General features: G+C 53.6%; 1 protein-coding gene across 6 annotated transcripts in view; it reads right to left on the bottom strand.

Moving 5' to 3' along the window:
- Positions 1-12,329, bottom strand: part of GPATCH2 (G-patch domain containing 2) — a 157,565-nt gene extending 145,236 nt beyond the window's left edge. For all 6 annotated transcript variants that reach the window (XR_012221953.1, XR_012221954.1, XM_073553340.1 and 3 more), the window contains exon 1: positions 12,201-12,329. Coding sequence is in view for 4 of the 6 variants with exons in the window: in XM_073553340.1 (XP_073409441.1) it covers positions 12,201-12,250 (50 nt within the window). In the remaining 2 variants the exon portion in view is untranslated. The remainder of the gene's footprint in view (positions 1-12,200) is intronic.
- Between the last annotated feature and the right edge of the window lie 12 nt (positions 12,330-12,341).

Raw genomic sequence — 12,341 nt, 5'->3', positions numbered from 1 at the left:
TGATCACAGAAATAACTTGAATCTGACAAAAGTAATGATGAATAAAAAATCTATGAAAATGAACAATGAACGTCAGACATTGCTTTTCAACCATGTTTCCACAGAATTTAAAAAAAAAAAATAAAACTCATGAAATAGGCCTGGACAGAAATGATGGGACCCGTAACTTAATATTTTGTTGCACAACCTTTTGAGGCAATCACTGCAATCAAACAATTCCTGTACCTGTCAATGAGACTTCTGCACCTCTCGACAGGTATTTTGGCCCACTCCTCAAGAGCAAACTGCTCCAGCTGTCTCGTATTTGAAGGTTGCCTTTTCCAGATTACATGTTTCAGCTCCTTCCAAAAATGCTCAATAGGATTTAGGTCAGGGCTCATAGAAGGCCACTTCAGAATAGTCCAATGTTTCCTCTCAGCCATTCTTGGGTGTTTTTAGCTGTGTGTTTTGGGTCATTATCCTGTTGCAAGACCCAAGACCTGCGACTGAGACCAAGCTTTCTGACACTGGGCAACACATTTCTCTCTAGAATCTATTGATAGTCGTGAGATTTCATTGTACGCTGCCACAGATTCTAGACACCCTGTGCCAGATGCAGCAAAGCAGCCCCAGAACATAACAGAGCCTCCTCCATGTTTGACAGTAGGGACCGTAGTCATTTCTTCACATGCTTCATTTTTCCGTCTGTGAACATAGAGCTGATGTACTTTGCCAAAAAGTTCCATTTTTGTCACATCTGTCCATAGGACATTCTTCCAAAAGCTTTGTGGCTTGTCAACATGTAGTTTGGCAAATTTCAGTTTGCCTTTTTTATGATTTTTTTCAACAATGGTGTCCTCTTTGGTCGTCTCCCATGAAGTCCACTTATTCACACAACAATGGATGATGGAATCTCACACTGACGCTCCTTGAGCTTGAAGTTCACCTTTAATCTGTTTAGAAGTGTTTCTGGGCTCTTTTGTTACCATTCGTATTATCCGTCTTTTTGATTTGTCATCAGTTTCCCCCCTGCGGCCACGTCCAGGGAGGTTGGCTACAGTCCCATGTATCTTACATTTCTGAATCATATTTTCAGCTTTAGTCACAGGAACATCAAGCTGCTTGGAGATGGTCTTAGAACTTTTACCTGTAACATGTTTGTCTATAATTTTCTTTCTAATCTCCTGAGACAACTCTTTCCTTCGCTTCCTCTGGTCCATGTTGGGTGTGATACACACCATGTCACCACACAGCACAGTGAGTATCTGTAGCCTCTATACAGGCCGCTCACTGACTCCAGGACCGTAGACACCGGTGATGCTAATTAGTAGCCACACCGCAATTTAACATGTCCCTTTTGTCACATTATTTTCAGGGGTGCCATCATTTCTGTCCAGGCCTATTTCATGAGTTTTATTTTTTTAAATTCTGTGGAAGAATGGTTGAAAAGCAATGTCTGACTTTCATTTTCTCATTTTCATAGATTTTTCATTTATTATTACTTTTGTCAGATTCAAGTTATTTCTGTCAACATTGTGGGTTTTTTGTCATTAAATGAGGGGTACCAACAATTTTGATTATGGTTCATTATGGTTCTTCTGATTAACTATGTCACTTACCCCATGTGCAAAAGCATCGCAGTAGCTTAGGTTATGATCACAGTGACAGTTGTTAGTGGTCGCACCCATGGACACTGAGCTACTGCACCGACAGAGCTAATCAAGAGAACAATTTTTCTACATGTCTAATTGGAGGTATTTGCTAATAATATTATTATTACATCTACTTCATATTGGGATTGGATTTAGTTGATGGGAATACCCTTTAATACCCCTTTAAAAGTTTAAAGGGAACCTGTCACCCCCCCCAGGGCGTTTTTCAGTTAAAAGAGCCACCTTCAGCAGCACTAAGGCTGCATTCTGTGAAGGTGGCTCTTCTTTTTCTGACCCCCAGTAATGCCAAAATATTGACTTTTATAATTAGCTCCTCATACCTGTAATGTGTCCCACAGGTATGTTGTGCCCCCCAGTATCAGCCGCCTACTATCTGTCAATCATGCCTGTCCGAGGCCTCGGCGCCACCCACGATCTGTCCATCATGATGCCCGTGCGTCGCTGCCTCCTCTTGTTTTGAATCCCGGCATCTGCGCTGTAACAAGAGTTCTCGGGCATGCGCAGTGCGCGCTGCCCGAGAACCGACATCAGGCTATTGCGCCTGCGTGTTGTGGAGGCCCCAGCCCCGCAGTGTGAATACATCATAACACACTGCGGGGCGGGATCTGGGGCCTCCACAATGCGCAGGCGCAATAGCCTGATGTCGGTTCTCGGGCAGCGCGCATGCTCGAGAACACTTGTTACAGCGCAGGCGCCGGGATTCAAATCAAGAGGAGGCAGCGACGCACGGGGCACCCTTCTTTTTGAGGATGCGTCATGGTATTGATAAACTCTTGATCAGCTATAAGCCTTCTAATGTCTGGTCCGACGAACACATCAAATTGGGATTGATGAAGCAATTCGTAAAATCACTTCCAAAAGATGGAGAATGCTTCAAATACTTGGTCACCAAGTTTCCAGGCCTCTCGGAGGCAAAATTGAAGGAAGATGTCTTCGTCGGACCAGACATTAGAAGGCTAATAGCTGATCAAGAGTTTATCAATACGATGACGCATCCTCAAAAAGAAGGGTGGATTGCATTTAAAGAGGTCGTAGAGAAATTTTTAGACAATAACAAAGACCCTGACTACAAAAAAATCGTCGGACGAATGCTGAAAGCATTTCAAGCTTTAGGTTGCCTGATGAGTTTGAAAGTTCCTCCATTCCCACCTTGACAACTTTCCTGAAAATTTGGGAGCTGTGAGTGAAGAGCAAGGTGAACGATTCCACCAGGACATTAAAGAGATGGAAAGAAGATACCAGGGAAGATGGAGCATTACAATGATGGCAGACTACTGTTGGACGCTTCAGAGAGACATTACAGATGCTACTCACAAGCGTAAATGTACCAAGAGAAGCCTCACAGGGAAGAAGAATCGATTTTAGTGTGTTTTAGTGAGCTCATTGCCATTCCCTCCCACCTGCCGACGTCCCCCTCCCTCCAACCTGCCGACGTCCCCCTCCCTCCAACCTGCCGACGTCCCCCTCCCTCCAACCTGCCGACGTCCCCCTCCCTCCCACCTGCTGACGTCCCCCTCCCTCCCTCCAAACTGCCGACGTCACCCTCCCTCCCTCCAACCTGCAGACGTCCCCCTCCCTCCCTACAACCTGCCAACGTCACCCTCCCTTCCTCCAACCTGCCAACGTCACCCTCCCTCCCTCAAACCAGCCGAAGTCACCCTCCCTCCAACCAGCCGACGTCACCCTCCCTCCAACCAGCCGACGTCACCCTCCCTCCAACCAGCCGACGTCACCCTCCCTCCCTCCAACCTGCCGACGTCACCCTCCCTACCTCCAACCTGCCGACGTCACCCTCCCTACCTCCAACCTGCCGACGTCACCCTCCCTACCTCTAACCTGCCGACGTCACCCTCCCTACAACGGCACCCTCCCTCCAACCTGCCGACGGCACCCTCCCTCCCTCCAACCTGCCGACGGCACCCTCCCTCCCTCCAACGGCACCCTCCCTCCAACCTGTCGACATACCCCTCTCTTGCCAGCATCACCCTCCCTCTCTCCAACCTGCCGAAGTCACCCTCCCTCCCTCCAACCTGCAGACGTCACCCTCCCTCCCTCCAACCTGCCGACGTCACCCTCCCTCCCTCCAACCTGCCGACGTCACCCTCCCTCCCTCCAACCTGCCGACGTCACCCTCCCTCCCTCCAACCTGCCGACGTCACCCTCCCTCCCTCCAACCTGCCGACGTCACCCTCCCTCCCTCCAACCTGCCGACGTCACCCTCCCTGCCTCCAACCTGCCGACGTCACCCTCCCTCCCTCCAACCAGCCGACGTCACCCTCCCTCCCTCCAACCTGCCGACGTCACCCTCCCTCCCTCCAACCAGCCGACGTCACCCTCCCTCCAACCTGCCGACGTCACCCTCCCTCCCTCCAACCTGCCGACGTCACCCTCCCTACCTCTAACCTGCCGACGTCACCCTCCCTACAACGGCACCCTCCCTCCAACCTGCCGACGGCACCCTCCCTCCCTCCAACCAGCCGACGTCACCCTCCCTCCCTCCAACCTGCCGACGTCTCCCTCCCTCCCTCCAACCTGCCGACGTCACCCTCCCTCCCTCCAACCTGCCGACGTCACCCTCCCTACAACGGCACCCTCCCTCCAACCTGCCGACGGCACCCTCCCTCCCTCCAACCTGCCGACGGCACCCTCCCTCCCTCCAACGGTACCCTCCCTCCAACCTGTCGACATACCCCTCTCTTGCCAGCATCACCCTCCCTCTCTCCAACCTGCCAACGTCACCCTCCCTCCCTCCAACCTGCCGACGTCACCCTCCCTCCCTCCAACCTGCCGACGTCACCCTCCCTCCCTCCAACCAGCCGACGTCACCCTCCCTCCCTCCAACCAGCCGACGTCACCCTCCCTCCCTCCAACCAGCCGACGTCACCCTCCCTCCCTCCAACCTGCCGACGTCACCCTCCCTCCCTCCAACCAGCCGACGTCACCCTCCCTCCCTCCAACCTGCCGACGTCACCCTCCCTCCAACCTGCCGACGTCACCCTCCCTCCAACCTGCCGACGTCACCCTCCCTACCTCTAACCTGCCGACGTCACCCTCCCTACAACGGCACCCTCCCTCCAACCTGCCGACGGCACCCTCCCTCCCTCCAACCTGCCGACGGCACCCTCCCTCCCTCCAACGGTACCCTCCCTCCAACCTGTCGACATACCCCTCTCTTGCCAGCATCACCCTCCCTCCCTCCAACCTGCCGACGTCACCCTCCCTCCCTCCAACCTGCCGACGTCACCCTCCCTCCCTCCAACCTGCCGACGTCACCCTCCCTCCCTCCAACCTGCCGACGTCACCCTCCCTCCCTCCAACCTGCCGACGTCACCCTCCCTCCCTCCAACCTGCCGACGTCACCCTCCCTCCCTCCAACCTGCCGACGTCACCCTACCTCCTGCCGTCACCCTCCCTCCCGCCGTCATCCTCCCTCCCTCCTGCCGACGTCACCCTCCCTCCCTCCTGCCGACGTCACCCTCCCTCCAACCTGCCGACATACCCCTCTCTTGCCAGCATCACCCTCCCTCTCTCCAACCTGCCGAAGTCACCCTCCCTCCCTCCAACCTGCTGACGTCACCCTCCCTCCCTCCTGCCGACGTCACCCTCCCTCCAGCCTGCCGACGTCACCCTCCCTCCAGCCTGCCGACGTCACCCTCCCTCCAGCCTGCCGTCACCCTCCCTCCAGCCTGCCGACGTCACCCTCACACCCTCCAACCTGCCGTCACCCTCACACCCTCCAACCAGCCGACATACCCCTCTCTCTCTCTCCAACCTGCAGACGTCACCCTCCCTCCCTCCAACCTGCAGACGTCACCCTCACACCCCCCAACCTCCAGACGTCACCCTCACACCCTCCAACCTGCAGACGTCACCCTCACACCCTCCAACCTGCAGACGTCACCCTCACACCCTCCAACCTGCAGACGTCACCCTCTCTCTGGCCAGCATCACCCTCCCTCTCTCCAACCTGCCGACGTCACCCTTCCTCCCTCCAACCTGCAGACGTCACCCTCACACCCTCCATCCTGCTGACAGCACCCTCACACCCTCCATCCTGCAGACGTCACCCTCCCTCCAACCTGCCGACATACCCCTCTCTCTTGCCAGCATCACCCTCCCTCTCTCCAACCTGCCGACGTCACCCTCCCTCCGTCCATTGGGCTTCTAGGGCTGGATCTGCTTGTGTCGGACACTGGACATCCCAGCTCCATAATATGGAAAAGCAAAAACTGGGCACATTTGACCCGGCACTGCTCAAAGGGGTTTTTCACTAGTATGATATTGACCTATCATTAGTAGAGATGAGTGAATCGATTTGTAGAACTATGGGGACAACTGGATCTGCAAGCCTCCTCCTACCTGCTGAAAATCTTGGCTCCTATTCGGATTAGTAAAACTGGTTTGACATCAACAATCACATCGTGCCAAACCTGTTCGACAAAACAGGAGCCAGGAATGGCGGCAGGTAGGAGGAGGTGGTGTGCGGGGCCCTGTCAGGTGGCCCCGGAACGCTGATTTGACTTCTGAAACAGAAATATAATGTTATAAGATAATTCAGAATCAGTGAGGTGCTCTGTTGGTTGAAAGGTCCCTTAAATGGAATCTGTCAGCAGGTTTTTGCTCTGTAACCTGACAGCAGCATGATATAGGGGCAGAGACCCCGATTCCAACGATGTGTCACTTACTGGGCTGCTTGCTGTAATAATCTCTATTTTATCAGCAGGAGATTATCACTAGAGGACTACACTGTGTTCCAAATTATTAAGCCAAAAGTATTTCCTCAAATTTTCTGTAAATTACCTATATGAATTGCAGTCATTGTTATTTTCCAGTCATCTAATATTCTAGTATATTTGCAATGTTTTTGAACAAACTGCCTATGAAAACAGTATATTTTTAAAAATAAACACTCAAAATGCATGTTCCAAATTATTATGCACAGCAGAGTTTTCAAACTTTTTATTTTGAACAAAAAAATGGTGAATTGTGAAATTATAAGCATTATCAGTTTATTACAAAATGAAATCAAACAGTTTCCAAGTCAAAACTTTATTCTAGGTGATGTTACATTTGCACATACAGTCATGGCCAAAAGTATTGACACCCCTGCAATTCTGTCAGATAATACTCAGTTTCTTCCTGAAAATGATTGCAAACACAAATTCTTTGGTATTATTATCTTCATTTAATTTGTCTTAAATGAAAAAACACAAAAAGAATTGTCCTAAAGCCAAATTGGATATAATTCCACACCAAACATAAAGAGGGTGGACAAAAGTATTGGCACTGTTCGAAAAATCATGTGATGCTTCTCTAATTTGTGTAATTAACAGCACCTGTAACTTACCTGTGGCACCTAACAGGTGTTGGCAATAACTAAATCACACTTGCAGCCAGTTAACATGGATTAAAGTTGACTCAACCTCTGTCCTGTGTCCTTGTGTGTACCACATTGAGCATGGAGAAAAGAAAGGAGACCAAAGAACTGTCTGAGGACTTGAGAAACCAAATTGTGAGGAAGCATGAGCAATTTCAAGGCTACAAGTCCATCTCCAAAGACCTGAATGTTCCTGTGTCTACCGTGCACAGTGTCATCAAGAAGTTTAAAGCCCATGGCACTGTGGCTAACCTCCCTAGATGTGGCCGGAAAAGAAAAACTGACAAGAGATTTCAACGCAAGATTGTGCGGATGTTGGATAAAGAACCTCCACTAACATCCAAACAAGTTCAAGCTGCCCTGCAGTCCAAGGGTACAACGGTGTCAACCCGTACAATCCGTCGGCGTCTGAATGAAAAGGGACTGTATGGTAGGAGACTCAGGAAGACTCCACTTCTTACCCCGAGACATAAAAAAGCCAGGCTGGAGTTTGCCAAAACTTACCTGAAAAAGCCTAAAACATTTTGGAAGAATGTTCTCTGGTCAGATGAGACAAAAGTAGAGCTTTTTGGGCAAAGGCATCAACATAGAGTTTACAGGAGAAAAAAAGAGGCATTCAAAGAAAAGAACACGGTCCCTACAGTCAAACATGGCGGAGGTTCCCTGATGTTTTGGGGTTGCTTTGCTGCCTCTGGCACTGGACTGCTTGACCGTGTGCATGGCATTATGAAGTCTGAAGACTACCAACAAATTTTGCAGCATAATGTAGGGCCCAGTGTGAGAAAGCTGGGTCTCCCTCAGAGGTCATGGGTCTTCCAGCAGGACAATGACCCAAAACACACTTCAAAAAGCACTAGAAAATGGTTTGAGACAAAGCACTGGAGACTTCTAAGGTGGCCAGCAATGAGTCCAGACCTGAATCCCATAGAACACCTGTGGAGAGATCTAAAAATGGCAGTTTGGAGAAGGCACCCTTCAAATATCAGGGACCTGGAGTAGTTTGCCAAAGAAGAATGGTCTAAAATTCCAGCAGAGCATTGTAAGAAACTCATTGATGGTTACCGGAAGCGGTTGGTCGCAGTTATTTTGGCTAAAGGTTGTGCAACCAAGTATTAGGCTGAGGGTGCCAATACTTTTGTCCGGCCCATTTTTGGAGTTTTGTGTGAAATGATCAATGTTTTGCTTTTTGCTTCATTCTCTTTTGTGTTTTTTCATTTAAGACAAATTAAATGAAGATAATAATACCAAAGAATTTGTGCTTGCAATCATTTTCAGGAAGAAAGTGAGTATTATCTGACAGAATTGCAGGGGTGTCAATACTTTTGGCCATGACTGTAGGACCCCTTGTTGGAAAGAAGCTTCTGAACTCTCTCGTCCATTGAATTTGTCAGTTTTTGGATGGTTTGTGCTTCAATTGTTTTGCATGTGGACAGAATCCCCTCCCAGAGCTGTTGCTTAGATGTGAACTGCCTCCCGCCATCATAGACACTCCTTTTGATGATGCTCCAGAGGTTCTCAATGGGGTTGAGGTCAGGGGAAGATGGTGGCCACACCATGAGTTTGTCCTCTTTTATGCCCATAGCAGCCAGAGATGCAGATGTGTTATTTGCAGCATGAGACGGTGCATTATCATGCATGAAAATGATCTTGCTGCGGAAAGCACGGTTCTTCCTCTTGAACCATGGCAGGAAGTGCTGTTTTAGAAACGCCACATAGATTATGGAGTTCATCTTTACCCCTTCAGGGATCCTAAAGGGGCCGACAATCTCTCTCCCCATGATTCCAGCCCAAAACATTACTCCACCTCCTCCTTGTTGGCGCCTTAGCCATGTTTCATGGGGTGTCCATCAACCAGCCATCCTCCACTCCATCCATCTGGACCATCGAGCGTTGCACGGCACTCATCGGTGAACAGAACAGTTTGGAAGTCAGTCTTCATGTCTCATTTGGCCCACTGGAGCCATTTCTGCTTGTGTTCAGTGGATAGAGGTGGTCGACAGGATGGGTTACGCACAGCTGCAAACCTCTGAAGGACCCTGCATCTTGTTGTTCGGGGGACGTTGGAGGCACCAGCAGCTTCAAAAACTTGTCTGCTGCTATGACAAGGCATTTTTGCAGCTGCTCTTTTAACCTGATGCAATTGCCTGTTGGAAAGAGTCCTCAGTTTTTCCTTATCAGCACGCACACGTGTGTGCTGGGAATCAGCTACATACTTCTTGATTGTGCGATGATCACGATGAAGTGTCTTGGCAATGTTGATTGTAGTCATGCCTTGACCTAAATACTCCACAATTTGTTGCTTCTCAGCAGCCGACACATCCTTTTTCTTTCCCATTTTGGCAAAAAATGTAGGCTGCTTAATAATGTGGAACAGCCTTCTTCAGTAGTCTTGCTTTTATTTGGACACACCTGCTAAACTAATCTGCACAGGTCTCTGCAATTGCTTTCAGTGATATAAAGAGCCCTGACACACATCACCAGCAATGAGTTTAAATGACAAACAAAAAAATTCTAACCTTATCACTCCTAAACTCTTTTTGCATAATAATTTGGAACACAGTTTAGTTGTATCCTGACTTTAGTCCTCAATTTTCATGAGCTCTGTATAACCATGTGGTGGCTTCGTTACAGTTTATGTCCAGCGAACATCTGACCAGAGGGACTGCCGGATACCCATCCTAGCCTAACAGATGCCGGACGCCCGTCCTATCCTTGCCAGACTGATGTCGGACGCCCGCTCTATCCTTGCCTAACAGATGCCGGACGCCCGCCCTATCCTTGCCAGACGGATGCCGGACGCCCGCCCTATCCTTGCCAGACTGATGCCGGACGCCCGCCCTATCCTTGCCTGACAGATGCCGGACGCCCGCCCTATCCTTGCCTGACAGATGCCGGACGCCCGCCCTATCCTTGCCTGACGGATGCCGGACGCCCGCCCTATCCTTGCCTGACGGATGCCGGACGCCCGCCCTATCCTTGCCTGACGGATGCCGGACGCCCGCCCTATCCTTGCCTGACGGATGCCGGACGCCCGCCCTATCCTTGCCTGACGGATGCCGGACGCCCGCCCTATCCTTGCCTGACGGATGCCGGACGCCCGCCCTATCCTTGCCTGACGGATGCCGGACGCCCGCCCTATCCTTGCCTGACGGATGCCGGACGCCCGCCCTATCCTTGCCTGACGGATGCCGGACGCCCGCCCTATCCTTGCCTGACGGATGCCGGACGCCCGCCCTATCCTTGCCTGACGGATGCCGGACGCCCGCCCTATCCTTGCCTGACGGATGCCGGACGCCCGCCCTATCCTTGCCTGACGGATGCCGGACGCCCGCCCTATCCTTGCCTGACGGATGCCGGACGCCCGCCCTATCCTTGCCTGACGGATGCCGGACGCCCGCCCTATCCTTGCCTGACGGATGCCGGACGCCCGCCCTATCCTTGCCTGACGGATGCCGGACGCCCGCCCTATCCTTGCCTGACGGATGCCGGACGCCCGCCCTATCCTTGCCTGACGGATGCCGGACGCCCGCCCTATCCTTGCCTGACGGATGCCGGACGCCCGCCCTATCCTTGCCTGACGGATGCCGGACGCCCGCCCTATCCTTGCCTGACGGATGCCGGACGCCCGCCCTATCCTTGCCTGACGGATGCCGGACGCCCGCCCTATCCTTGCCTGACGGATGCCGGACGCCCGCCCTATCCTTGCCTGACGGATGCCGGACGCCCGCCCTATCCTTGCCTGACGGATGCCGGACGCCCGCCCTATCCTTGCCTGACGGATGCCGGACGCCCGCCCTATCCTTGCCTGACGGATGCCGGACGCCCGCCCTATCCTTGCCTGACGGATGCCGGACGCCCGCCCTATCCTTGCCTGACGGATGCCGGACGCCCGCCCTATCCTTGCCTGACGGATGCCGGACGCCCGCCCTATCCTTGCCTGACGGATGCCGGACGCCCGCCCTATCCTTGCCTGACGGATGCCGGGCGCCCGCCCTATCCTTGCCTGACGGATGCCGGGCGCCCGCCCTATCCTTGCCTGACGGATGCCGGGCGCCCGCCCTATCCTTGCCTGACGGATGCCGGGCGCCCGCTCTATCCTTGCCTGACGGATGCCGGGCGCCCGCCCTATCCTTGCCTGACGGATGCCGGGCGCCCGCTCTATCCTTGCCTGACGGATGCCGGGCGCCCGCTCTATCCTTGCCTGACGGATGCCGGGCGCCCGCTCTATCCTTGCCTGACGGATGCCGGGCGCCCGCTCTATCCTTGCCTGACGGATGCCGGGCGCCCGCTCTATCCTTGCCTGACGGATGCCGGGCGCCCGCTCTATCCTTGCCTGACGGATGCCGGGCGCCCGCTCTATCCTTGCCTGACGGATGCCGGGCGCCCGCTCTATCCTTGCCTGACGGATGCCGGGCGCCCGCTCTATCCTTGCCTGACGGATGCCGGGCGCCCGCTCTATCCTTGCCTGACGGATGCCGGGCGCCCGCTCTATCCTTGCCTGACGGATGCCGGACGCCCGCCCTATCCTTGCCTGACGGATGCTGGACGCCCGCCCTATCCTTGCCTGACGGATGCTGGACGCCCGCCCTATCCTTGCCTGACGGATGCCGGACGCCCGCTCTATCCTTGCCTGACAGACGCCCGCCCTATCCTTGCCTGACGGATGCCGGACGCCCGCTCTATCCTTGCCTGACAGACGCCCGCTCTATCCTTGCCTGACAGACGCCGGACGCCCGCTCTATCCTTGCCGGACGGATGCCGGACGCCCGCCCTATCCTTGCCTGACGGATGCTGGACGCCCTACCCCGACGCCCTCCCTACCTCGATGGATGCCTGAACGCCTGCCCTAACTTGACATAAGCCAGGCGCCTTCCCGCCCTAATGGATGCCGGACACCGGATGCCCGCCCTACCCTGACGGATGCGGACGTCAGCCCTACCCTGCCAGAAGCCTGGACGCCCGAACGGATGCCCAACCACGACGAATGCCTGGACGCCCCCCACCCCTCATCTAGTTGTCAGGAGGAAGGATAGAGGGACGAGAGAGTTATAAGGAAGGCTGCTCCTGAGTCACTGGGGTCAGGGAGCGTTGATAACCCCAGTATAGCGCCTCTCCACGGCAGGCAGCGGCACTGCAAGGGGCACTATGGCCGCCGGCGCTCACACACTCACCAGCTGGTTCCCTTATTGGCTCGGATGTGTTTCCTGGCCACGCCAACCATGAACAAAGCTTGAGGTGTCCCCACCCGGATCACAGCAGAGCCGGAGCAGCGGCCACAGCCACCATGACGTTTCCGGAGCAGCGACTGCGAC

This window comes from Dendrobates tinctorius, unplaced genomic scaffold, assembly GCF_039654945.1.
Source record: "Dendrobates tinctorius isolate UK_male_01 unplaced genomic scaffold, ASM3965494v1 ptg000201l, whole genome shotgun sequence".
In the NCBI taxonomy this organism is placed as follows: domain Eukaryota; kingdom Metazoa; phylum Chordata; class Amphibia; order Anura; family Dendrobatidae; genus Dendrobates; species Dendrobates tinctorius.
The sequence above is the reverse complement of the archived record's forward strand: the minus strand, read 5'-3'. Positions and strand labels throughout refer to the sequence as shown.